At 42.0% G+C, this 25757-nt stretch overlaps 3 protein-coding genes across 7 annotated transcripts in view; 1 reads left to right on the forward strand and 2 right to left on the reverse strand.

Annotated features, from left to right (window-relative positions):
• The window catches only part of clocka (clock circadian regulator a), a 39309-nt gene extending 26585 nt beyond the window's left edge, over positions 1-12724 (forward strand). For 2 of the 5 annotated variants that reach the window (XM_030048884.1, XM_030048885.1), the window contains exons 6-24: positions 1723-1782; positions 2892-3040; positions 3162-3253; positions 3362-3451; positions 3687-3807; positions 3995-4108; positions 4201-4319; positions 4507-4589; positions 4819-4925; positions 5059-5206; positions 5387-5462; positions 5635-5779; positions 5881-5981; positions 6152-6361; positions 8115-8273; positions 8810-9022; positions 9188-9375; positions 9908-10175; positions 10457-12724. In XM_030048884.1, the coding sequence (XP_029904744.1) occupies positions 1723-1782; positions 2892-3040; positions 3162-3253; positions 3362-3451; positions 3687-3807; positions 3995-4108; positions 4201-4319; positions 4507-4589; positions 4819-4925; positions 5059-5206; positions 5387-5462; positions 5635-5779; positions 5881-5981; positions 6152-6361; positions 8115-8273; positions 8810-9022; positions 9188-9375; positions 9908-10175; positions 10457-10702 (2689 nt within the window). In that variant the 3' untranslated portion in view covers positions 10703-12724. The remainder of the gene's footprint in view (positions 1-1722; positions 1783-2891; positions 3041-3161; positions 3254-3361; positions 3452-3686; positions 3808-3994; positions 4109-4200; positions 4320-4506; positions 4590-4818; positions 4926-5058; positions 5207-5386; positions 5463-5634; positions 5780-5880; positions 5982-6151; positions 6362-8114; positions 8274-8809; positions 9023-9187; positions 9376-9907; positions 10176-10456) is intronic. The other 3 variants (XM_030048887.1, XM_030048888.1, XM_030048889.1) reach the window with 3 other exon arrangements.
• Positions 12725-16858: 4134 nt separating this feature from the next.
• tmem165 (transmembrane protein 165) lies at positions 16859-21332 on the reverse strand. The gene is made up of 6 exons (XM_030048890.1): positions 20927-21332; positions 20351-20576; positions 20080-20255; positions 18935-19117; positions 18589-18694; positions 16859-18352 (listed from the first exon to the last, which is right to left on the reverse strand). Exons 1-6 carry the CDS (start codon positions 21089-21091, stop codon positions 18276-18278), a joined length of 933 nt encoding a protein of 310 aa, XP_029904750.1. The 5' UTR covers positions 21092-21332; the 3' UTR covers positions 16859-18275.
• Positions 21333-22475: 1143 nt separating this feature from the next.
• On the reverse strand, positions 22476-24637 carry srd5a3 (steroid 5 alpha-reductase 3). Its single transcript, XM_030048770.1, has 5 exons — positions 24367-24637; positions 24044-24195; positions 23774-23965; positions 23567-23692; positions 22476-23444 (listed from the first exon to the last, which is right to left on the reverse strand). Exons 1-5 carry the CDS (start codon positions 24588-24590, stop codon positions 23185-23187), a joined length of 954 nt encoding a protein of 317 aa, XP_029904630.1. The 5' UTR covers positions 24591-24637; the 3' UTR covers positions 22476-23184.
• Between the last annotated feature and the right edge of the window lie 1120 nt (positions 24638-25757).

Genomic DNA, 25757 nt, shown 5'->3' on the forward strand with positions numbered 1-25757 from the left:
TTTTGACAATTTTTGACACTTTTTGAGTTTGTGCTCCTGTCCCCTGGCTGCTAATTCAAGGTGCCTGACGCAAAGACAGAGAGGCGGAAAGGTTCTTGTCTCCAAGGCTATTGATGACTCCCCAGAGTAGGGCATAAGTATGACAACTGCGGTATTTGTTGACCCCCATCTGATGAAATTGGGGTGATGCACCATTGCTGGGAGACAGCATGTTAATTTGTTGTATATTTTTTAATGTCAACTGGGCACCACTGTGTTGCACAGATGTATTCATTGTGTGTGTGTGTGTGTGTGTGTGTGTGTGTGTGTGTGTGTGTGTGAATTGTTGTTTTGTACCTGGCTGCAAACTTAATTTCTTTTGGGGCGACAGTGATAATTGTTGGATTGTGTCTCTCTATTAGTGAACACACTCTGCTTTTTTTGCATTCACACATGCATTGCTAGATATAGACTTTGTGAGCATAATTATTGTTGACTGGAAGTACCTCTGGGGAAATACAAGACAGACGCACATGCGATAATATGTATGTACAGTGTCTAAATCAGTACATCTTAATGAGACATATACAGTAGACTAATAATTTGATACTTGGCTAATCTCCATAGTGAAATTCACTTTTCATTTGCCCCCCTCCAGGTAGGTCACATTACAGAGCAAGTTGCCTAACAGCATTTCATGAGTGGCATGTAGTGATGGGAGTGTGAGGTCTGCAGTTTTCGTGTTGTTATGGATGAAATAAAATGACTGGTAGGGTTTCATTTGTTTCAGAAGGCTGGATGTTTGTTGACACAGCTTCTTCCTGGGTTGTCCACATTAAGGATGGTCTCTTAAACCACTAAACTACATGTATTTACAGTAGTAACATGTATTTATGTTACAAAGTTCAGTTATAGCCTCTTTGACATTAAGTCAGACTTGCAGGCATTTGTTTGTTTGGTAGATATTTATGAATGGATGTTGAATGGGAGGAAATGATAACGGGCAGCCCAGACTGCTCTGACTCAGAGTGGCTCATAAAGCTACTCTTACTGACAGGCTCGATGGAGTGCGTCACTGCCTTGCTGTTGACATACATAGCTAAAATGTGATGGCAACATCACTGCTGTTTCCCTGAGGAAATATTATGCACACACATTGCCATTTGCTCTCAGTCCAGGGGCACATGTGTGTTTACATATACAGTATATCCACACAACTAGAAGGATCTCCCATGGTCCACATGAGTTTGCATTCATCTTGACTTCAACATTATGTTTATTTTTTCAGTAATGCAGGAGAAAATAAATATTTTGTGGGCTCTCAAACTTTGAAACCCAGTTTACTTAGTAAAAAATCTGTGCTGAGATAGAAGAGACCCTGTTTTGTTGCTGTACCTGTTGAGTTAATTAACAGGAGGCCCATTTAGATGACAACTGTTTGTCATTGTCATAGTGTTAACTATAGCTTGGGCTGTGCTTGTTTTTCTAATTGATGTAATGATTTGATGGATGAGAATTCTATCTTCGGTGCTGGTAGATATTGCTTCTTTTTAAGTACTTGATTCTGTACATTGCAAGTCTACCCTGTTATTGAGCCTTAACAAACCTAAATTCTTCTTCCGTAGCAGCTTAGTTGGTTTTCATATGAATATTTAAACCTGCAAAACTGGCTTTTTGTTGAATGGTTGTTGGACTGTTAATATGGGAGGATCTATTCCAACTGGTGTTTTGTTTGCTCTGCAGGGATGACAGCAGTGTCTTTGATGGGTTAATGGAAGAAGATGAAAAGGACAAAGCAAAACGGTGAGGTCCCTGTGGCTTATATTTGTATCAAAGATATTTAACCACTTGTACATCAGCTCAAAAAACATTCCATTATTTTTAAAACTGCACTGAGCAAAATTTTAATGTAAAAATACTCCTTTATTTGGACTAAACCACAAAGTGAGGGTGCAACAGATAAAACCATCCCAGCCCCCTACCTGAGACTGTGTGGATTCCAGCAGTTTGCGTAAATTAAAATCTGGTGATAGATATAGTCCATATGAGAAAGAACATCTCTGCACACAGGAAGTGATGATTTGATATCTCAGTATTTGCTGATGTCACTTAACATGATTTCTGGGTTTCTGGGTCAAACAGTTACATCTTGTTATTATTCGGGGCCACTTGATTGGTGCAAAATTGCAAAGTTCAGCTTTGACCCATAGAGAACCAAAGTCTGTTGTAATTTTCTTGACTTTAATTTAGAATTTCCCTGTGAAACATATGAGAAATGAAAAAAATGACAAAGGTCTAAAGTGTCTATTCTGCATTTTGTTTTGAGATTAATCAACAATCACCAACTAACATCAGCTTTTTAAAATGTTTTGTTCCCTAATGACTTCTTACATTGGTGATTGATAGCAAAATGCCAGTTGTTTGGGAAAGAGGTACACCACAATAGGCCATAGCTGTCTGTCTGTTAAATAAATAGATATACTTATATATACAGTCCTAATCTATTAAATTTTCTATTTTAATCATTTGAATTATGCAACATTGTTGTCAGAACATTTAGTTCTGTCAATAAAAAGTGTGCATTAAGGAGAGGTAAGAAAGTAGCTCATAAATGATATGGTAGTCCTTTTCTCCAACGACTATCATTTTGTTTTCAAAATTCATTACCAAACCTAGGACTTAGTCCTATATAAATGACAAAAATGTGTCAAAGGGTATTTGTCCAACACAGCCATTATTTTTGAAAAGCTCATTCATATTTTCCATAGGGATATTTTGGTCTGCTCCCTGAATGACAGAGATGCTAATGGAATGCAAAATGACACAAATTAATGACTCCTCTTGTCCAAACCATATTTAATCAAGGCATAATTAATTTGAGTGGTTATTTCTCTTGTTGTCTGAATCAACAGTGTGTCCCGTAACAAGTCTGAAAAGAAACGCAGAGACCAGTTCAATGTTCTCATCAAGGAGCTGGGTACCATGTTGCCGGGCAACACCCGGAAGATGGACAAGTCTACCATCTTGCAGAAGAGCATTGACTTCCTGCGCAAACACAAGGGTAAGGAACTCGCCAAACTGCCTGCAATCTGTTCATCTGAGTGGGAGTTTCATACTCTGCATTTGACCCATTTTTCTGTCTAAAGATCCTGGCATGTTTTATTCCACTCTCTTTCTATCAGAAATTGCTGCTCAGTCAGAGTCAACTGAGATCAGGCAAGACTGGAAACCTCCTTTTCTTAGTAATGAAGAGTTCACTCAGCTGATGTTGGAGGTGAGCTGGTACCACTCTAACATGGAGTGCATTTTTCCCCTCATTGTTTTCTTTGTCACTTGTGAGAATATGTGGGAAGTGAAAGAGTTTATTTTTTGTTTCTCTCAGGCACTGGATGGTTTCTTTCTCGCAATTATGACTGATGGGAATATAATCTATGTCTCTGAGAGTGTGACTTCCCTGCTAGAACACTTACCTGTGAGTATAATGTGCCTGTGTTCTCATTTCATGATGTGGGTCAGTAAAGTCCTTAAAAGTCTTTCCTGTCATCAGTTTAGTTATTTGTAATGTCAGTATAATATCTTTAAAGACTGTTTGATAGTCTATAAAAATTTCTTTTATTGGGTCTGTGTTACCTGCATGGCATTCAGTGTTAAGATAGCTACACATTTTCATAGGCACAGTAGAGTTTAAAGTCTTTTATGTGTTTCAGTCTGATCTTGTGGATCAGAACCTGTTGAACTTCCTACCCATGGGAGAGCATTCAGACGTGTACAAGGCTTTGTCCTCTCACATACTGGAGGGAGAGACACTTACACCTGAATATCTGAAAAGTAAGTGATGCAACTTTTTCACTGGGGTTGTGTTATTTATATCTGTACTATTTTCTCTTGCCAGAATTGCATTTACTGAGTCATTCAGGATTTATTGATACATCAGTAGACCTTTTGCTGAAGGCCCTAGGTACCACTTCTTAAAGTTTCCTATTCAGTGTTGTAACAGTGATTTAATTTGTTTTAGCAAAAAATCAGCTAGAATTCTGTTGCCACATGCTCCGAGGGACGATCGACCCTAAAGAGCCCCCTGTGTACGAATATGTAAAGTTCATTGGAAACTTCAAGTCCCTGAATAATGGTGAGTTACACTGAACAAAGTGCCTGTGCCTTTAGTTTTCCCAGCCAGCTGGCTTTAAGGTTTAATTTGTCTTTTGTCCTATATCCCCTTAGTGCCTAACTGTACCCGCAATGGTTTTGAAGGAGTGCTCCAACGATCGCTTCACTCTGCCTTTGAAGACAGAGTCTGTTTCATAGCAACTGTGAGGCTAGCCAAACCACAGTTTATCAAGGTGAGAATTAAAAGTCGTTTCTCTACTAGCCTGAGTGTTGCCTGCTTGACACACACACATTCCATGCTTAAGGGTTTAAAAAGTGTATTCTTTTTAGGAATTTAAATAATATATCTTTGGAGACTTAGAAGTTCATGAGTACATCCCCTGCCTCTCAGTTCTCTACCTCTCTCTGTCCCCTCAACAGGAGATGTGCACTGTAGAAGAGCCTAATGAGGAATTCACCTCCAGACATAGTTTAGAATGGAAATTTCTCTTCTTGGACCACAGGTACAGTGTCTGATTGTGAATGAGCCTTTGGAAGAGTGCAGTGTTACTTTTTCTTGGAATGGTGTTTTTTATTATGTGCAAATATTTTGGGGGTCTGTTATGTAAAACATAACTTTTGGATTGCAAGCCTTTAATACTTTACATACTTTTACACCAAGGACAATCTGTGCCCTTTAAACAAGGCCATTGGCTTATTCAGTGACATTGTCATATTTGTGTTTATGTCCAGAGCTCCGCCCATTATAGGTTACCTGCCGTTTGAGGTCCTAGGTACATCAGGATATGACTACTACCATGTGGATGACCTGGAGACTCTGGCCAAATGCCATGAACACTGTGAGTACCATTCTGCCAATTATCCATTCAATTAACTTGATCTTGACTTGATCAACTATTATGACCCAGTTCTCCTGTCCTCTCATTCCAAACTGTGAGTGTCAGTCAGCTCCCTCTCCTCTTGTCTCTGTAGTAATGCAATATGGCAAGGGAAAGTCATGTTACTACAGATTCCTCACCAAAGGGCAGCAGTGGATTTGGCTTCAGACCCACTACTATATCACCTACCACCAGTGGAACTCCAGACCAGAGTTTATCGTTTGCACACATACTGTTGTAAGGTACAGAAACAATATACCATGTGATTTTGACATTTGTAGACACAGATAAAGAAGCACATGTTTCCACTGCATGCCATAAACGTATAAAGCTTTGATTATTGCCCACTATTTTTTTTTTCCATATGTTGTACTTTCACTTTGATCAGGACTGGATGTTTATTTTCTGTGTGTGTTCTACAGTTACGCTGAGGTAAGAGCAGAGCAGCGCAGAGAGCTTGGGATTGAAGAGTCGCCACCTGAAATTGCAGCAGATAAGGTGAGACATTTGTCCCAATGTGAGTCTGCTTGTTTGTTTGTTGGTTTATATATTTATTTATTTGATTCAGTGGTCAGTGGATGATAGAGTAGTAATCCATAATGAAATCAATTCAGAGCTACGTGTGGGCTTTTCCCACATTGACTTGACAATTTGCCCCCTCACCTCACAGCAGTCCCAGGATTCTGGGTCTGAGTCTCAGCTCAACACCTCCAGCCTGAAGGAGGCTCTTGAGCGCTTTGACAAGAGCCGAACACCCTCAGCCTCCTCTCGCAGCTCACGCAAGTCCTCACACACCGCTGTGTCTGACCCAGCCTGTAAGTATCCACAGAAAACTACTGTTTGTTTGCTAGCACTCCTCAACATATTATCTTGTTGACTGTAACATGAAAGCAACATGTTTGTGTTTTCCCTTCAGCATCACAGACTAAGCTTCAGGGAGACAGGAGTACACCAGGACGTCAGTCTGTCTCTGCCGTTGAGATGACATCACAACGAAGGTCATCCATCAGCAGTCAGGTCAGTCAGGGAGGAGAGCAAATGGAGGAAAGATTTAAGTTCATTTCTGCCTAATTGCACAATGGGTTATAAGGGATTAGATTACTCATGAAGAAATTCAAAGAACACTTAACTCATCCTCTCTTTATTTTTGAAACTTGAAAAAATGGTTTCTGCACTGTTTCCATCAGCAGTCTATGAGCTCCCAGAATACAGCGCAGACCATGACACCATCCATGGTTTCGCAACAGCAGCAGCAGCAGCAGCAGCAACAACAACAGCAGCAGCAGCAGCAACAGCAGCAGCAACAGCAACAGCAGCAGCAACAGCAACAGCAACAACAACAACAGCAACAGCAACAGCAACAGCAACAACAACAACAGCTTCAGCCCAGTGGCCAAGTAAGAGATTCATCTCATTCTTTTAATGGCCTGCTTAAGCCCTTGTCTTTAGTGCTGTGAAACCAATTTGTACCCAACTCAGTTGGTTCCCACCAGTTAATTCTGTCTGCAGCACAGGCTGCGAGGCTCCATGCTTCAAGCCCTAAGGCCCACTCACATTGGCAAGTTTGTTCTGTGCCCAAGCACGTTTGTCCCTAAAATCTGGATTATTTGACCAGTGTGATCGCTCCGTTCCGTGCTTGAATACAGTACAATTCCCCCGCTCTGGCACGGTTGGAGGGGGTGTGCTTCAGCACGGTACGGGTGCATACACGAGCACATGCACGGTCACGCACGCAGCGCGCGGACGTAAATCATGCAACTGTCCTCCTGCCTCTGCAAAATTGTTTAATGCGCGCAGCACTATCACTGGTGAATGGCCGTGTTGCGCAATCAATAATCAACCATGTTGTCTGTGTCATTAGGGAGTTTAAGCAACGGCGGATTGTGTGGCGGCTACGGCAACCGGAAATGGATCTGCGCTCTGCTGATCGAGACTTCAGCCATCGTGCTGGCGCTGTCTGCCGTAGTAGCCTGACCTACAACGGCGAAAGCATCATTCTCACGTAGTCGCTACAACGCTTGATATAGTTAAATGTGGTCTTGCACGTCATGCAGGTCACGCATGCAGGTCACGCACTGAACTATCACTTCACACTCCGATCAGATGTGTGCTTAATTGTCAATAATTAATTAATTAATAATTATTATTATTATCATTAATTAAATCCTTCAATTATGGTCCGAAATGCACACTTCTTTCCATTTTGCTCTCTGCCTGCACGTTAACGCTGAGGAAAACGCTGTCGCGGTAGTTTGCTTAATGACTACTGTGGATTCGACAGCTACGCCAAGAGCGTCGGGAGAGAGCCATTTCCGGTTGCCGTAGCTGCCGCACAATCCGCCTTTGCTTAAACTCCCTATTGTCCGTTGTGCTGCTGCAACCGCGTATAAACAAAAGTCGGTTTATAATGAAAGTACAGCAGTCTGTGTGCGCGGAGATCCAGCAGACCAGGTGCTGGCCGGCACCGTGCAGGCACCAGCTGCAGCACCCGGTCAGGTCTGGTCTGCCGGATCTGACAGGTGTCAGTTGGGCCTTTCTGAAGAAGGAGGAAGTTACCTCCGTAACTGTCAAGGTAAATAAACATCTCATGTCTGATTAAAAGGAACAAAAACGTCTTTTAGTTAAAAGGAAGACATGATGAATGTATTTGAACTACATCGATTTATAATGTTGTCCGGCCATGCCTGTTGTTGTATTTCAACGTGATGACGTGCATACCGGGGGCAATCGCGCTTGGGCGCGTTTGGGCTTTAGGTAATGTTGGGCTTTAGGTAATGGGCTTTAGGTAATTCCTCCCTCCCTGGGGAGGGAGGAATTTTGGCTTTAGCACGATACAGGCCAAATGGATCTAATGTGAGTGCGCTCCTAGTCACAGCCAACATCTCTGCTCTGCTTCTGCCATGAGTTTGTTGCAAAAGCAAAACTCTTAGAAAGGCGGATAGAAGATTTGAGGTGAAAAATGCTCTGTAGTCTGAACATGAATCAGACCCTTGATGTACATTCCTCTCAGTTGAAAGCACCACTTAGCCACTCGTTTGAATGAACTGCTGATCTCATGGCACACCAGATATTAGCATTTAATCTGAACACCCATTATTTGTCCACCACTTTATTTCCTGGCATTGTGTCATTGTCAACAACCTCTGACAGCCACTGGTGCAGTTCTCCAACCAGCTGGAAGCCATGCAACACCTGAAAGAGCAGCTAGAGCAGAGAACAAGGATGATCGAGGCCAACATCCAGCGGCAGCAGGATGAGCTTCGCCAGATCCAGGAGGAGCTACAGAGGGTGCAGGGGCAGAGCCTACAGGTCAGACAGTCACTGTTGCTCATGGGTGTTTGTGGGACCCTATGATATCTGTTTAATTTTTTCCAGACTCCGTTTTATTTTTTCCCCCAATTCTATGTTAGAATTTTTTCTTATTTTTTCTTGACATCCTCTTACTCTATACTCTCAGTGTATTTTTGTCCAGCTTAATCAGTAGACGTAGTGTAAATAAATCCACCTTATTTTCAACTTATTTCAAACCTAAACATATAAATCTCACTGAATCTTCTCATGAAGTAATTTGGCAAAAAAGTCTTAGGTTTTAAAAATTTTAATGAAAACTACTTTGGTAAAAAAAAAAAAAAATATATATATATATATATATATATATATATATATATATATTGGCAAAAGCTCCTAAACTCATCTAGGGGATACACCCACGCAGTTGTGAGTGACTGAACATTCAAGTTTTATAAGTCTGCATTTATAACCATTTTGTGTTTGACTGGATAATTCTATTGCTTTTAAAGTTTGTCCTAAAGACAGAAGGAGTCTCACTGTGTGCTCTGTTACAGATGTTCCTGCAGCAAGGAGCTGGAGGACTAAATCTCAGCTCCATACAAATGGCCCAGGGGAATTCTGTGCAGCAAGGGAGCACCCTTGGCATGCAGGGCCAGGTGGTATCTGCAGGGACTCTACAGAGCAGTATACAGCAACCACAACACACAGTCCAGCCCCAACCCCAGCAACAAGCCCTCCTACGGGAACAGAGCACAGCACTCTCACAGGTCAGATACACTAAACAGCTCTCTCCTTCTGGCCTTCTCATTACTGCACCTAAAACAAACACTCAGTGATCTAGTTTAGTCAAGGCTTAATTTTGTTTATTAAACATAACGTGAATTATGTCGTGTTATGGAGCTTGTCACTATTTTTGCCTCTGTTTATTTCAGTCTCAGCGGTCATCTCTCACACTACAACCTCAGCAAAATCCGTTGCCTGCCTCTCTCTACAACACAATGATGATCTCCCAGCAAAGCCCAGCCAATGTGGTCCAGATTGCCACTAGCCTCGCCCAGAACAGTGGCCCCAACACACCTACTGTGGCAACATTTGCCCAGGACCGCACTGCTCAGATTAGGTTTGGATCATCATCTGACACTACTTGCTTTTATTTCCTCATAAAAGGGGAATGTGTTGTTTGTGGGATTTGTAAATGACTTAGTTATCCTGCTAACTGCAGTTAGGCCTAGCCTGCTGCCTGTCAGCAGTATGGTTACAGCAGATTTTGTAAACAGTTGTTTCCTTAATGTAAATAGTAAACTTTGTATTATATTTTTGAATTAAAATCCATGTTCCGCATTTTCTTCTGCATTTTACAGAGTTGAAAACAGGCAGAAATTCTACTGCCAATACATTCAGTTTTAAATAAATCATAAGAAGCAATATGACAACACATGCTGTTGAGAGATAAACTGATAATCCAGTGATGAAGAATGAAGAAGGAGGCCAAAACAAAACTCTTCCTGTTTCTCTGATTATGTGCTTACAGTAATTCATTATCTTACTCCATGGCACTGAAGTATTTCAGCAGATGTTTGTCGATACAGGGGCTAAAAAAAAATCTCCTTACCTTCGCTTATGTGACCTTAGCCCTCTTCTGTCTCTGCCAGGTTCCCTGCTGGTCCTCAGCTGCTTACCAAGCTGGTTACAGGTCCGATGGCATGTGGGGCAGTCATGGTCCCCACAACAATGTTCATGGGCCAAGTGGTCACAGCCTTCGCTCCTCAGCAGGGACAGACCCAGACCATCAGCATCTCTCAGCAGCCACCACAGCAGCAACAGCAGCAACAGGAGCAGCAGGGACAGCCACAGTCACAGGGCACAGCCATACAACCGGGGCAGGCCCAGCTGACCCAACAGCAAACACAATTTCTACCGGTAACAATCCGATTTGAATTAAATTTAATGCTGCACTCGGCAATGTTATACACTGGTGAGCCTAACTGTCAGCAATAGTTAACCCCTTCAAAAATTTTACCTTTGATACCTCACAATCATAGAATGTCACATCAGTATACAGCACACAGCACACTCATGTTTACCAACTTGGTTAGTGCAGTTTTAAGTTCCATCTTAATACACATTACTTAAATGGTGGTAAAATCCTTCTTTGAAGTAGTCGGACCTCACTAACCTAACCTTTTTGCTTATTGCTCAAGGCTCCCCGGCTGCTCCATGGAAACCAGTCCACTCAGTTGATCCTGCAGGCAGCATTCCCATTGCAGCAGCAGGGCACCTTCACTGCCACAACCCAACAGCAGCAGCAACAGTTACAACAGCAACATCAACAACAACAGCAGAAGCAGCTGCAACAGCAGCAACAACTTCAACAACAGCAGCAACAGCAACTAGCCTCTCACAGGGCAGACAGCCTATCTGATCGCTCCAGTACACAGCCACAGTAGGGGGCTTAAGCCAATCAGAAGCAGAATGAGCTGTACCCAGATGTGGTTGTCTTTGTGACCAGGAGTCTAATAACAAGTTCTGCTGAATGTGCAGTCCTGAAATCATGCCTCAGAGGCAGAGAAGTGATTGGATGAGTAACCTGTGGCATCCCCAGGATCTTTTGCTTCTTGCACTTAATTCCTGAGCACAGAGTGCTGCAGAGAATACAAGGTTGGGCTCACCACGGCTCTGGCATGTGGCTTTGGCTTAAAACTGTCTGGGCTGAGTTCTTTCTCCAAGCTAACAGGGGACTAAGATCCCTGTAATGGACTGAGCTCATGTCCTTCTGCCCTGGCCATTTTCTTGTGTGTTTAGTGTGTGTGTGATCTGGTCACCCTCACCAGGATTAATTAATGCAGAACTGTCCAGTTAATGCAGTGGAGCTTTTACTCAAGCTTCAGAGAAGTCCTGCAGAACAGCCAATGGCACGTTTGTTTTAGGTGTTTTCTTCTATTATTGTTTTTCATGTCAAAGTAATTATGGGTCAGAAAATATTTTCAAGAATGTCATATAGATTGAACTTTTACTGTACAGAACATCATGTGTATTATAATATGTAAATATATGGAAAAAAGAAAGAGAACTAATATTTTATATGATGCATGAAATGAAAAGCGTAGTCTGTTATTTGTAGCTTTGAATATGCTTTTTTTCTAGTACTCTAAGAAAAAAAGAACCTAATATGCTCAATGGCTGATATTTTCACAGACTTCCTTTCTCTTAGGGGATGTGTTTATGTTTGTGTGTGTCTGCATAGCAGACAATGCCAATGCTGCTGGTTGTGTCACAGTTTGTTTGATCCTTACCCCGTATTTTCATAAAATTGTTAAAATAATAGACAAATGTTTTAAAGTTAGAATATTTATAAGCTTTATATAAAGTGCTTTAAAACAGCACACTAAGGACTCAAAATTTAACTGAGTCAGTTGTTGTGAATGAAATAAAGACTACAAAGGTTAGGCTAAATGTATCCCACAATAAGATTTGCCATCTTAGTCTTGGTAACTTTCAGTCTCTTAATTTACTTAGTTTTTTTTTTTTTTTTTTTTTAAATTTTTTAATTTAGTTCAACACTTCTACTACAGTCTTTACATTTCAGAGCCAGCCATATTGCATGCATAGTATCTGTTAAAACTTAAGTTGAATTACAATAATTTCTCCCTTAATTAATTAAAATGTACTTAGTCCTTCAGAGATAGAATTAGTCCACCAGCCTATGCCTACAATTTCTCAGACCCAGATTTGGGTAAAATCATATTTACTCAAAGGAGGGTGGGAGGGGGGGTGTTAAAATGGATAAGAGATGGCAGCTAAATTGTCATGCTGAACCATTCATCTGGTTTTTGGATGCTGATTTGGATCTACAGGGTATCTGCCTCCTGCTCCCTCTAGGGGATCCATAGTTGCTCCCATGTCAGCTAGGAGGTATAGTCCCTCCAGTGTGTCCTGGGCCTGCCCCAGGGACTCCTACCAGTCTGTTCCCAGTATACCTCTAGGGAGGCGCCTAAGTGGCATCCTTACTGCCAAGTCACCTCAACATACTCGAAGTGTGGAGGAGCAGCAGCAGCTTAACATCAGGGTGCTTTTGTACCATGAGCTCCTCACTGTCATGAGGAGTGATGACAGCTACCCTGCAGAAACTTAATTTCAGCTGCATATATTCAGTCCATTTTCAAAATGACTCAGAAAGAAATTAGAGCTTTGCTTTGTGGCTCCGTTCTCTCTTAGCCATGTTACTACAGCAGATGCACCTAACCAGCAGTCAATCTTCCAATCCTTTTTTATTTCAGTCGTGCATAAGACTGAAATTCTTGAGGTACTCCGCTTGGCAGTTGTTTTGTCCTTGTTTGCACAGGACAAGCCGTCTTGTTCTGGTAGAGAACCGTAGCCGCAGACTTGGAACCTTAATGTCAAGGAATCAGATACTGTCAAGAGCTCAGTTTTTCCTTCATATAATTTCCATTAAAAAATCACAAACAGCAGAAGGGACAATGTGTGTCCTGATTGGATTCCAGTGCTAGTTTGAACAAGCTTATTGTCAAGTATGTGATGACAGCTCTTGCATTGAGTGTACTGAGACTGAATGACTTGCAGCCGTGACCTGGCACCCCACACTCCTGCTTCACTGCCCACAGAATACCTTGGGGAACATGATTGTAAGCCTTCCAAATTTCTAAATCCACAAAACACATGCAGACAGGAGTAGCATATTCCCATGAGACCTCTGTTATCTACAAGAGGCAAAATATACTGATCCACTAGTTTGCGATCAGGACAGAATCCACATTGTTTGTTCTAAATCTGTGAGCTGTGACAACTGGCCAAAAGACATTCATTCCTTTCATCATTTCTGCACCTTAGCTGGAGTGTCCTGTACCAGCCTGGCCCAGCAAGGTTTTGGCAACACCCAAACTGCTGACAGAGGTTTTGAACAGGATCCACTCTAAATCTCAAAAAAACTCACTGTATAGCTTACCAGGCCTGTCTGATAGCTTTGCCAACCTTCTGATCCAACTCATCAACAGATGATCAGTCGACAGTTCAGCCCCTCTCTTCACCTGAGTGTCCACAACATGTGGCCTCAGGTCTGATGAAACAAAATCAATCATCCCCCTTTGACTTGAGTCACTTTAGCACCATGTACACTCATGCACCTCCTCATCTTTGAACACAGTGCTCATTTATGAACAATCCATGACAAGTCCTATAAAAGGTCAGGGAGGCAATCCTTCCCAATCTTAGTATTCAAGAGATTAGGACCCCAGAGGTGATATTCCGTGCTCCAAGAGCCGTTTTTTGTTTCCGAAGCCCACAAGGTCTAGGTTGGTTCTGCTTCTGCCTCCGCATGACTTGCGAATCACTGGATTACCTTTGCCTTGCAGGCAGTGCGTCTGAGGTAGGGAGGGTCAGCCACCCACCAACTGCTCCCTGGCCTGGGTTCAGTTGGCTCCAGTGTCCCTGTTCCTGGTGAATCTCTTAGATCTTGAGCCACTCATGAGGGTCCTCTTGAATCACTGTTTGTCTGGCCCCTTGCCTGAGCACAGTTTGCCATGTGTGTCCCTGTGCAGAGCTCCAGGCTCCCAATGTAAGCTCCCAGTGTCACTGAGGTTCACAAACCTCTCCAACCATAATAATTTGAACCAAGGAGTAGCTGGCATGCTGGGTTTGTGGCAAATATTAACAATCTATACAGAGGATATATTCAGTTTAATATGGTCACTAGTATTTCTTCTTTCCACAGAAATGTTAAAATATGTCAGAAATACAAACTTCATGGCGTTTAAAAAAAAAAAAAAAACTGAAATAGTTGCTCTTCCTGCCCTGCCCAAGGCAACCAGTTGGCAAATTAAGGCAATGGTGTATTTACTACTGCTTGTCTTTGGAAAATGTTATGTATTTGGAGAAACTTTGAGCCCTGTACATGGAGAGTTAGCGCTCAGCCTGAGGGAATGACATTTGGGTGTGATTGGCATGCTGTTCATCTGCATCAGATGTGGATGGATGTTGTCTTACAAAGAGACTTTAAATTGTCAAGACAGACTCAGTGCTGTCAGTGCAGGAAATGTACAGTGTGGTACTTGTTCGCAGTCAGTTTGATTTCATGTGGGCTTTCCAATGTATAGCACTTGAGAACACAGTAGACCTACTCAGCCAGTGTGCAACATCTGAGTGATGAACCACAGAGGTCATGCTTCATTTCCCTCAGTGCAAGCCCAGCCTTGAAGCACTGGGGAGAAGCGAATTATAACCTTTTGCTTGGCTGACACAGAAATAGCCATTCTAACAGGTCAAAGTGGCTCCATTTGGGTCTGTGAGTGAAGAAATGATTGGTCACAGCAGCTGGTTCCTTTCAGTGGTATTCCCAAAAGTGCAGCAACACTATAGCTGTATCTTTGCAAACGTAGAATATGGGTTTTGATTAAGTATTCCACGCAGTATACAATATACTTCCCTCCAGTTTGTTAAGACTACCACTTGCTTGGCAGGTTATAATAACTTCCGTAACAAGACAAGTGTTTGTATTTTCAGTTGCCATATACGGTTCTCTTTTGTAGAATGACAACAAATACAATGCAGTGGTCACTTTACAGGTTGTGATTCAGGATTTAATTCTCATTAAATATTCATTTAAATGTCTTAACAATCATCTTACGGTGTGTTCATCTGCCATTAGATATTGACAGTGTAATTGGGTTGTTTTTCAAGGAAGTGATTTGCATGTTGCCCTGCATTCTTGGCTTAGTTTTCTGTATTATTATTTTTTTTTTCCATACCTCATTGTCAGCTCGACAGTATAACCCTATGTGGAATATCCCTCAGAGGCTGTTCTCAGCCTACAGTTGGCCTTGATAATAGCTTATCGGTGTTGATATTACAGCACATTGGAGCAAATAAGCCACCTCAAGCCTTTATTTCTGTATTTTTTCATTCATTCATTGTTCGCATTGTAGCAAGTCATTCAATACTTTGTCTCTCTGGTTTTTTAACCTAATATTGTGTACTGGGGGGCCAGCTGTGGTCCATGATGTCATCTGGGCCTCTTACACAATGATCAACATCTCATTTCAAATGCGTTATGGTGCTACAACGCATATCAGTACTTAAATAATAAGGCACTCTAGTTATATACTCATCTTGTACTTTACTGTAATTGTGGCGCCAACCTGTTGAGTGATCGTGGATCAGATTTATCTATGCTGCACACAAATGGCATAATTGTCGAGTGGGATACGTAGTGCAATACCTGAATGAATGTAATTAATCATCAACAAGTACTTTGCATGAAGAGATGTGTAGCTGTGGAGGACTTTGCACAATGTATGATAAGATATAGAAATAAATAATAGAACTAGATTATTTTTCTACGGCCAAAATAGACCTCATTGAGATAGTATGATGTATGACGTCAAACACTGTAATTGCACCAGCTGTCTAATATGTGCAAAGACCACAAAGTTCCAGCCCAAGGTTTAAACCACATATAAAGGATCTAAACAAACTGTGACATATGTACGAAGACTGTTGAACTAATTTCCCCACAGACAGAAATATTAAGGCAACCTCTGAGCTCCTTATGCAAAGACGCACTGACTTGGTATCAAATTTATGAGTTATATTTTCTTTTCGTGAACGGTGATTCAGTGTTAAAATCAGGATACTCGAAAATGAAGTTTTACTTCATAGTGGCAGAGAAAATTGGTGACAAAGACCACACGATTTGGAAAAAAAAAAAAAAAAAAAGAATTCAAATCTTAATGTTCAAAGTGGCACCAGTTTTGGCTTTCAAGGTTCAAGGTTTCAAAGTTTGTAACAGTCAGAGAAATAAAAATTATGAGGGAGAATGTTTTGTGTCCAAAGAGAAGGAAACTCCAGATGGAAGGACATGGTTAATTATATTAAATGTTCTGTAGTTCTGATGTACACACTAGAAACTCTGAATGTCTATTGGTGTTCTCTCTCCGCTTTCATTTAATATTGTGTGGCGTTCTTGTTTGGCTCATGAAATTGATAGCACGGTACACTCTGCAGCAAGAGCATCTGACTGGCACTGTTAACTGGTGGGTTATATGGTTTGTCTGGATGTAGGCCAATTTGTATATGAGGGCAACAATTGCACTCTTCACCAACTACTGCCACCTGCTGCTCACTGGGAGGATAAATCAGTGGTAGGCTCCTGGAGCTCTCCGATCAGTCATTTTCTGGTGTCGGTCATGGAAATTGAACCAACAAACATTCCATTCCTAGAAATTACATACAGTAGACCTGCTGGTGAGACAAGTGTGATTTTCACTATATTTTAATAAAGAAAGCGCACTACTAATTAAAGAGCAGTGTAAACACAAGCGGCACTTTGAGAGATGCGAGTGACTGCAAGTAGTGTGCCAGTGTGCATCTTTTTTCTTGAGCCAGACCTTCATAAATTAAATCATAACAACCTTTTAAAGCAAATGTATCAACCGTTTGCGCCCCTTGAATTTGGAAATAAAACTGTATGAAACATCTCAGGTGTTGTTGTTTTTTTTTTTTTTTAATCTGATGGCAATTCAAAGGTTCTTGACTTTTAAGTAACATGTCCAAAAACACAGTGGTATCCATCCTGGGCACAAGTGATTGGATTAGAAATCAGACAACACTTGTTTTTTTTATTGAGCATTTTAGTTAGGCATTTCAACAAATGTACATCTGTATCACAAACAGAATTCAGAAATGCTTCACAGCTGGGCACAGCCTGTCAAATATTGACAACGTAGTATTACCCTGTTCACTTAAAAAATATTTTCCATTCCTTGTTTATCGTTCCTTGCCCACCCTTCCTTTGTCTACAGTACATATACTGAGAAGCAAACAAAACAAACAATCTGTGCTCTTAACACAAATACAAACCACTTTTTAAATAAAGGTGGGAGTTAGTGGTTCAGGTCTTGGTTAAAAGACCGCTCTGTGTGTCTGTCATTAAAAAATTGTCTAAACATATAAAGAATCCTTTCAATGAATTGTCACTGCCTCACATTACAACCTCAACTCCGATCGAATGGTGAGAGGATTTTTTCTCATGTGTTGTCGCTAAGCCACAGAGTGGATAGCACTGAATGGGTTCCTACTCTTCTCCTATCCCCATAATGATCACAACTGGCACAATTGGTCTATAGTTTTTTTTTTCCTTGGTGAGAAATACAGTACAACTACGTTATCATCATTAATATCTGACAAAAAGTAAAGTAGGACCGCTTCTAGGGAGGTTTTAAATTCCACAATGACAAAAGTCCTGCTTTCTTTTTTTCTCAAAAATGAGGGTAGTGTGAGGGTCATCACAGAGAACAGTGGAATAAATAACACAGTAATACAAACCTCAAATGCTGGACATATTGTGAGGAAACTGTGGCAGCTGGTAATAGCTCTGCTAACTGAGTTTCCCTTTCCTAGACAGAATTCATGGCCTAAGGTTAGAAGGCAGTGAACAGTAACCTGACAGCACCTGGGGGCATTTCACACAGCAGCATTAGGAAGTCAGCCACGAAACTTTAACAGGTGTTATGTGGTATTTTTTTCAAATTTTCTTGGCAATCATCAACACGCATGACTGAATTGTACTCCTAAATGTGATATTCAAATCAGTATCACCTGGATATAGCAATATTTTTTTCACAGTTACATGATTAACTTATTAATTCTGCATTGTGAACTCCCCCTGGGCTCATTCTAAACAAATGAAATAAAACGACATAAAAAAAAAACGATATAAAGACATTTAAGGGACGCAGTGTCTCATGGTCCGGCCTGAGCGTGAGGAGACTCGGTCAGGTTCGGTTTCTGGGCCACTGAATCTTTAGTCGAGGGGTCGCAGACGCAGCGAGAGGGCAGCAGTCAGAAACACTTCAGTCTTCTCTCTTTCCCACACACCTTTAGAGTACAGCTCTTATTCACGCACACTTTCCTTCGCACACATATGGAGTCCAAAACTACAGCCTCTACAGGAACTTAACTGAGCTTTACAGTTATGTACAAAATTAGCCTGAAAGTCTTTTCGTCCAATTAAAATCCAGCTTCTGGCTTGATGAAAAGGGCAGAGAAGGCAAACGCCAGGAAAACAATCCCACCAATGATTGTAACTATGGAAACAAAAACAAATATTCACAGTTAAGCTTAATTTTGATTAAATCGTGGGGTGAGCATATGTAAGCTATTTTAAAAGATGTACGGAGGTTTAAGACTTGTCACAGTCAACAGAATGTGTTCTTAAATAGTTTACTTCCACAACAAAGGTAACTACTGTGTAATACATTTTAAGAAAGGACTATGCATGATCTTTATAATAGATGTGTTCAATAACTAAACATTTTCTTACCAGTTCTGACAGATATTTTCTGGGCGATCATTCTTCCTCCAATCACAGCCAATCCTGTGCACAGACAGTGTCCAAGTGTACCACCCACTGCAACTCCAAATGGATCCTGGGAATCAAAATAAATACGTTTAAAAAAAATGTTGTTTTCAGCGCCAAAGAAGATGAAAACATGCATTGCCTTGCCTGAAATTTAATGATCAGTGTATTAAAACATAAATGACATCTACCCTTTGTGATATGGCTCAGAAACCGTAGCTGACAGGGTCACACACAATTAGAAAATGTACAGTAAGGCCATATGTGTAAAAGCATCCGATGAGTGGTGTGTGCCAGACAGCGGACAAACCTCCCGGGCAGCCAAAATAATGGTGGTCAGCTGTGAGCGATCCCCCCACTCTGCGAGGAAGGTGAGGGTGAGGGCTTGGAGGAAGATCGGTGAGATGAAGCTGTGCCACTTTCCCTGAGGTGACGTAGTCCCTGTTCCCGCCTCCACATCCAGGCCCCCATTAGCCAGCTTGGACCGCTGGAGCTGCACAGACAGAGACATCTGACTAAAATGCTGGATAAAAATATCTGTGTAGCAACTTAGATAAATTAAAAAGTTGTTTGATGTGTTTACTGTACATAAATAATTGTACAATACACGTGGGAAAGCTTGGAAGAGCTTCAGAGATCACAGTTCGAGATTTTTTTTTTTTATTTACTATTATTATTGTAAGTGTTCATACCTCCTTACTATGTGTTTGAGCTCAGAGGTCACATTAAATCCATCTGCATGCAGTTACCACATTTCAGAGAACAGAGATATGGAGATGTGGACGCCTGTTACATAGTGCTGAAGATAAGGGGAGATTTTAATGACTGCAGATAAGTTTGTGCAGGAAACATTTTTCCCCACATAGCTTCTATAATAATGGTTAATTTCTATTGATTTTGGTGTGACCTTTTTTTTTTACTAGTATCTGTGTCTTTTGCAGGCCCCTCAATTTTAATCCATGACAACACTTCTTTATGGCTTTTTTATTTTAAGGTACACTTTTAAAGTCTAATTTAGAGTAAACAACCAGGCTAATACATGAACTCCCATTAAGTCAATTTTACCTTTAAATTGTTAAATCATGCTGCCATTTGACAAGTCATCTGTTTTAGTGGCTGACACTGTGTTGCAGAGACACAATGTGTTACACTCTGCCAGCAAAACAAACAAAAAGGGAAGCGGTGCAAGCTTTGACAGAAAGGGAACCCAAATTGTGAAAGACATCTTGAGACATTTTTGCACTGAAAAAGAGGGAAAAATATTTGACTGGGGTGAACTCACAAGAGTGACTTGTGGACACACCAAAGTTGTGGTGGTTGAAAGTCATTTGTGCCAAAATAATGTTTGATTTCTGTCCACATTCTGGAAAGAAATCAAACATTATTTTCTGTAGCTGTAACAGGACAACATACAGCAAGGCCTATAAATCTACAGGTGTTCCCTTTAGTTTATACCTCCTCGTCCTTCTTCTTGATCTCTGCCTGCACCTCCTCCAGCTCCTCCTGGCCCTCATCTGGACTCATTCTCAGCCCCTCCCTCAGCATTCGCACACCAAAGATGGCAAACAGAGCTGTGGACACGTAGTAGGTGTAGATTCTTGGGATGATGGTGGTGGCATAGCCAAACAGCACTGGGGAAACACAGTGACAACAACTTCAACACAACATGGAGAGGTAACTTCACATAAAAGATATGAACAGGACCAAGAACATTATTTCTACCAACCAGAGAGGCAAGTCATGAGGCCCAGAGCCAGCATGGCCCCCGCTAATACGGTGAGACGGTTGTATCGCATGGCCATGATGGCTGCAATGAAGAATGTCTTGTCTCCCAACTCGGAGACAATAATGACAGAGATGGCAGCCACAAAGGCATGGATGAAGCCGAGGTTTCCCTTGCTGGGGTCATCTTCACTAACCACTGGACCTATAGGATGGGGACTTGGGATTTTCTGCAAGGCAAGAAACAACAAGAGCAGAGACAGGGGTTTTAAAACAGGAGATCAGGATATTCAAAGAGGCCAAACTGCACAACAAAACTGAGAAAGTGTCAGCCTGACCCAGCTACCTCCACTCTGCACGGTTGTCACCATACCCTCTCAGCATCTCCGCAAATATTTGGGTTTCTAAACAGGCCCACCTGAGCTAACACTAGATAAAAAAAAAAAAAAAAAAAAGAGAGAGGATCTCATTTTGGGGCTGTGATGCTAGTTAGCTAACTAGCTAGGACGCGCTAGCCCGGCACAGTCAACTTCAAACTACCGACGACGGTGAGAGGTGCTGTCGGTGAAAACCAACTCACAGCCTGAACATCTTGCGGGGGCTGCTCCTGGACCGGTTTGTGCTCATCTGGACTGGCCGCAACTCCGGCGGACGACAACACAACAGCGGCGGCGAGGGTTAACAGGAAACAGCACATCACATTAGTGGCAGCCCGTCCATCTCCTCCGCCGACCATGAGAGGCATTTCAACAAAGCAAAACAAACAGCTCCTTCTCCAAGAAAACACTTAACAAAGACACTTTGGGTGCGAATTAAAAACTGTCTTCCGTGGTCCACTTGATATCAGTAGCAGCGAAAGTGGGTGACTTCATAGTAACAGTTTGGAAAAGGAAAAATTACGAGCTCCTCAGTGGCTCTCCATCAAAGCGAAGTCGGTGTAAGTTGGAAACTTGCTGCCTCGAAGGGGAGGAACCCAGTGAACCGATTGGACCGCTGAGAGAGTGACGTGTGCGTCGTAAGCTTACGTGTCTGCTGTTTCTTTATAGTGATTGGCTAATCACACTGTCAATAACAAGTGTGTCATGGAAAAAAGGTGCCGTATGACAGACACGCAAAACAAGGATATGAGGAAGACACCATCCCTGCGTTCCAAATCGCATACTTATACTTTTTACTTTTAGTATGTACTGCAGCTGCCCTTACAAAGTATGTAGTTTAGTATGTATTGGGACATACTAATTCTTTTTTTCCCTACTAAATAGTATGGTAGTATGGGTATTGGAACGCAGGGTAGTTATATGACAGGCTGATTTGTCAATGCAAGTCGAACCAGTATTTCTATTATTTTCTTTGGTTCACAAGGGCCTAAGCTAGGCCAGCTATCTTTTAAAAATGTAAGTGTTCTTTAATCATCCAGCAGCATATTTGAAAGAAACTTTCTACACTCTGAATAATCAGTAGACTCATTTACAGTGAATATTCAAACACGACAATTAAAGATGCCGTCGGTTACATTTACCATAAAACCGGCACTATTACAAATACAGTAACTTTGCACTTTAATGTGAGAGAACGCTCGCATACAGGAAGTAGACAAGTCCCATACACCTGACGTTGAACCACTGAATAACAGATTTTCATTGTAACACTGGTAACTTATAATTCATGAACTGCTCCAAAGTGTATATGTGAAAAGATTTGTTAGGAAATGTCGCTTGTGGTGGCTCGTCGAGACTTGCACGGACCTTTATTTTCTCCGGGTACCGGTCTCTGTCGGGTTTCAGTGTTGGTCGGCAGTTGACAGAGTGGACGTGCACGTCGCATGAAGCCCCGCCCCCCTCTACCTCTGATTGGTTAAGCGTAGCTCTCACCCAACCGTAGTCGACGGCAGCGATTACTAGCCAATCAGACGCGGAGGAGGGTGGGGTCTGCACGTCCAGTGTGTCTCACTTACTGCTATAGCGCTGGAGACGTCAGTTATGTCGCCCCCTGGTGGCTGCAGCCGAAGCTCCACAAGGAAAACCTTAAAGGCGGACTGCGCAGTTTCAAAGCACAGAGCCCCACCTTGATATGGTGTGTTAGGAATAACGAGTGCCAGTTCTCACAAGAAAATAACTTAAAAACACTTCAGGAGTTCAGGACAACTCTTTTACTCCATCATAACATCAGAACATAACAGCATTTTGCTCCATTATTTATGTTTTTGTGAATATTTGACACCAAAAACGTTTGATTCAAGACAGGCATTTTAAAAGTGTTCCAGGTTGTTGGTCTTGGCATGATCCTGAGGAGGGTTTTATCCTCAGCCTCATCTTTAACATTAGTAAACAAAGTGCATCTGTAGAGTCTGCATCAGACTCCACAGAGAAATTTAAAGAAACATCAACTGTTCCATCTTCACTCATAAACGTTTACTGATTGTATTTGCAAGATTTAATTAGTACAAGATTGTTTCTTATAGTAACAAAAAAACAAAACAAAACAAAACAAAACAAAAAGCGTAGTTTCTTTTCACCCCATATCCTCACAGCATTCCTGAGCAATCACTTTTAAATCTGGAAAAAAGTTTTGCTGAGTATGCATATCTGTGCAGCACTGCCATCCTTCACATTTATGCAGGTACACACACATTCACACCCAGGAGCCGTCTAGAACAAACAGAGTCCTGTGCTGTTGACTGCTGGCTGCTCCACTGGATCAGCTGGGGGTTAAGCTCTGTTGTCAAAGGCACCTTGACAGGAAGATGCTGAGGGAGCTGTGAGTTTCTTTATCCACCAAGATTTCCTTGTCCATGTGTCCATGTGTACAGATCCCAACCTCACTTCTCTGACATTTAAGTCACAAAACAAAAGGTATAAATGCAGTGCGATGTCTTGGGTATGAGTTGTATTTGCTGATGTAGAACTCATGGCAGAGCTGTGCTGCCAGTCCCTGGTTGAAGAGCACATAAAGCACCACAAGCCACCAGGTGAGGGAGAGGCCTCCGGAAACCAAACTCAAGGAGACGTAGATCAGCAGCTCGGCAAAGTAATGCGGGCAGGACACGAGGTTGAACCAGCCTCCCTCTGGCACCCTGTGAGCCAGCGTCTGCACTGTTCCTGCAGGAGACCAACACTGTGATGCGAGGAACTGTTCTGACCACAGCTGTTTACGTCCCTGTTTACATGATTAGTACATATCTCTACTACTAGTTCGAGCTGAGACAACTGCACAAGCCTACCTGAGTTTCCAGTGCGAAGCCTGGCCAGTGTGACCATGCAGTGGTGCTGCAGCAGTGAGGCCCATATGTAAAGTGCAGTGCCAGCTACATGGAGCCAGTCCAGCTGGGAGAGCAGAGTGCCAGCCTCTGAAAAAGGGAAGCACAAACATAAATAGCCACAGAATATCACCAGAGACCTCACTTGGGCACGGCTAATTCCATTCTCACCTTTTTGAAGCCCCACATGATCCGAACAGAGGACTGTCAATCCCAGCATGATGTAATACCCCAAGCCGAACACGTACTGGACCAAATGTATGGCTCCATCCGAGAAAACACTGACCAGCAGGCACTCCAGCAGCCTCCTGAGGCAGTGCAGCCAGAGCAGCAGCTGTACCAGCAAAGTGGACACCTGGGGAACTATACAGCCAGAGTGATATTAGACACCATGAAGAATGCACTGAGGAGGACATTAAGCACAGAGGGAATGTGGCCCACCTTGGCTGTCAGGCCTTGGCACACCAGTCAGAAGCTCCACTATCCTAGTCAACCATGATGGGTACGGTTGACTCTGTAGTGTCACACTGAAGGACAGGGCCAGGAGAAGGCCATTCCAGCCAACAGAGAGTGCATAGAAGTGCCAGAACCATCTGATTGGACAACAAAAACAAAACCAGCACAGAAAAACCAAAACTAATCAACTACAACTGTAATTTGTTGCATGTTGGGATTTAAGTTTGAGCAAGAAGAGCAATGAAACCAAACTGTAGGCTGTCATTTCTAGTAACTGGGGGTCTGCAAAGCTGTCTCAACACGTTTACCTCTTTGGGACGTCAAACACACGCAGCCACTTGTCTCGCTGTACGTTTTGCTTCGTTTTGCCGTAGCGAATAAGATCCTGGAATAACACATAAACACAAGATCGTTCAAATGTTTTCGGCCACTGCAGTGAAACCTTGTGAACAAAATAAGCCGAGAAAAAACACAAAGACAAGAATGACCACAGAGCATCAACAGCGCAGAAACCCATCGGGCTCCACGGCATTTTCCTGCTCGGCGTCGGTGTGCATTGTTTTGTGCACCGTGAGAAAATGTCCGGTGGGAAACATTTCGCCTCAATTCCGGTTGTAATCGGAGTGTTGACAGAAAACGCCAATTAATCAATTAAATGTTATGGATAAATTATTCACAGTTACGTAAAATTCTTCAGATTAAACGTCGGCGATAACAGCGTTTAAACTGGAATTTGGTGTCACATGGATTAGAGGCAGAGGTTACAGCAGATGGCAGCACCTGATCTGTGCAACCACATGCAGCAGCTTGTAGAGCAGCCGTCCTAACTAAGTGAAAGCATGGACCATCTTCAATTAGCAATAAACTTCATCAGATCAAGGCAGTGCTTTGTCATAACCAGTCAACAGACTGTGTTTATTGTCTGTGTAGTCCTATTGAGACTTGCTCCTTGCCAGCAAAATGAGAAATTTGAAGCTTTATGTTTACCTGAAGTGGTTGACGTTTTTTGCAATAATCAGTTACCACTTACCTTTCCACACTGCTGTCCATCTTTTAAAAATGTCTGATGGCCCATGCCTGGTGTTCCTATTAAGATTTAGTAGCTTCTGTCTTGACTTTGAACAGCAGAATAACTTTTTGTGTACCTGTGCTTTTGTGAGTATTGTTTAAAGTTAGTAAGTGACGTAAGTATGTGTTTGCTTGAGTATTGTACTTCTCTACATTTTGAATCACACCCATTACAGAGAACAAATGATCACTGACAGATTGTGGGACCATTCACGATGAACGCTCAGTTAGCAAAGATGGAAGAGGAATCTGCTTCTGCTTTATTTTTCTTTTTTTCCAATCAAAGGTGCACCATGAAGAAATTACAGATGGATTGAAACCAGGACCATAGAGACTCAGCTGACAAAAATGTGGATTTAGGGAATAATATTGGTGAATTGAACTGAGAGCCATATAGGCTCAAGCATAATTTTATGTGTCATTTTGTGTTGAGTCTACAGGGTCCTCACTTCAATCAGCTCTCGGCAGATTTGCAGAATGCACCTTTGAAAGAATCTAGTTTGAACCCTGTACCCTCATTCTTTCATAACTGCATGCAGAAGATCTAAAGATTTACTCTGAGTGCATAAAAACAGCTACTTTTTAATTTTACCTCAGTAGATTTTTACAGCAGTACTTCTACTGCAGTAAA

Source organism: Myripristis murdjan, chromosome 4, assembly GCF_902150065.1.
Source record: "Myripristis murdjan chromosome 4, fMyrMur1.1, whole genome shotgun sequence".
Taxonomy (NCBI): domain Eukaryota; kingdom Metazoa; phylum Chordata; class Actinopteri; order Holocentriformes; family Holocentridae; genus Myripristis; species Myripristis murdjan.

What these genes read in the sequence shown, in the direction of transcription:
- srd5a3 (XM_030048770.1), bottom strand. Translation starts at nt 24,590, where the DNA reads ATGCCGTGGAGCCCGATGGGTTTCTGCGCTGTTGATGCTCTGTGGTCA. An exon ending in GCCAAGGCCTGACAGCCAAG is followed by an intron (nt 23,966 to 24,043) that starts GTGGGCCACATT and finishes CTGGCTGTATAG; the next exon opens with TTCCCCAGGTGTCCACTTTG. An exon ending in GCTTCGCACTGGAAACTCAG is followed by an intron (nt 23,445 to 23,566) that starts GTAGGCTTGTGC and finishes GGTCTCCTGCAG; the next exon opens with GAACAGTGCAGACGCTGGCT.
- tmem165 (XM_030048890.1), bottom strand. Translation starts at nt 21,091, where the DNA reads ATGCCTCTCATGGTCGGCGGAGGAGATGGACGGGCTGCCACTAATGTG. An exon ending in CCCCGCAAGATGTTCAGGCT is followed by an intron (nt 20,577 to 20,926) that starts GTGAGTTGGTTT and finishes CTTGCCTTGCAG; the next exon opens with AAAATCCCAAGTCCCCATCC. An exon ending in CCTCATGACTTGCCTCTCTG is followed by an intron (nt 20,256 to 20,350) that starts GTTGGTAGAAAT and finishes GTGTTTCCCCAG; the next exon opens with TGCTGTTTGGCTATGCCACC.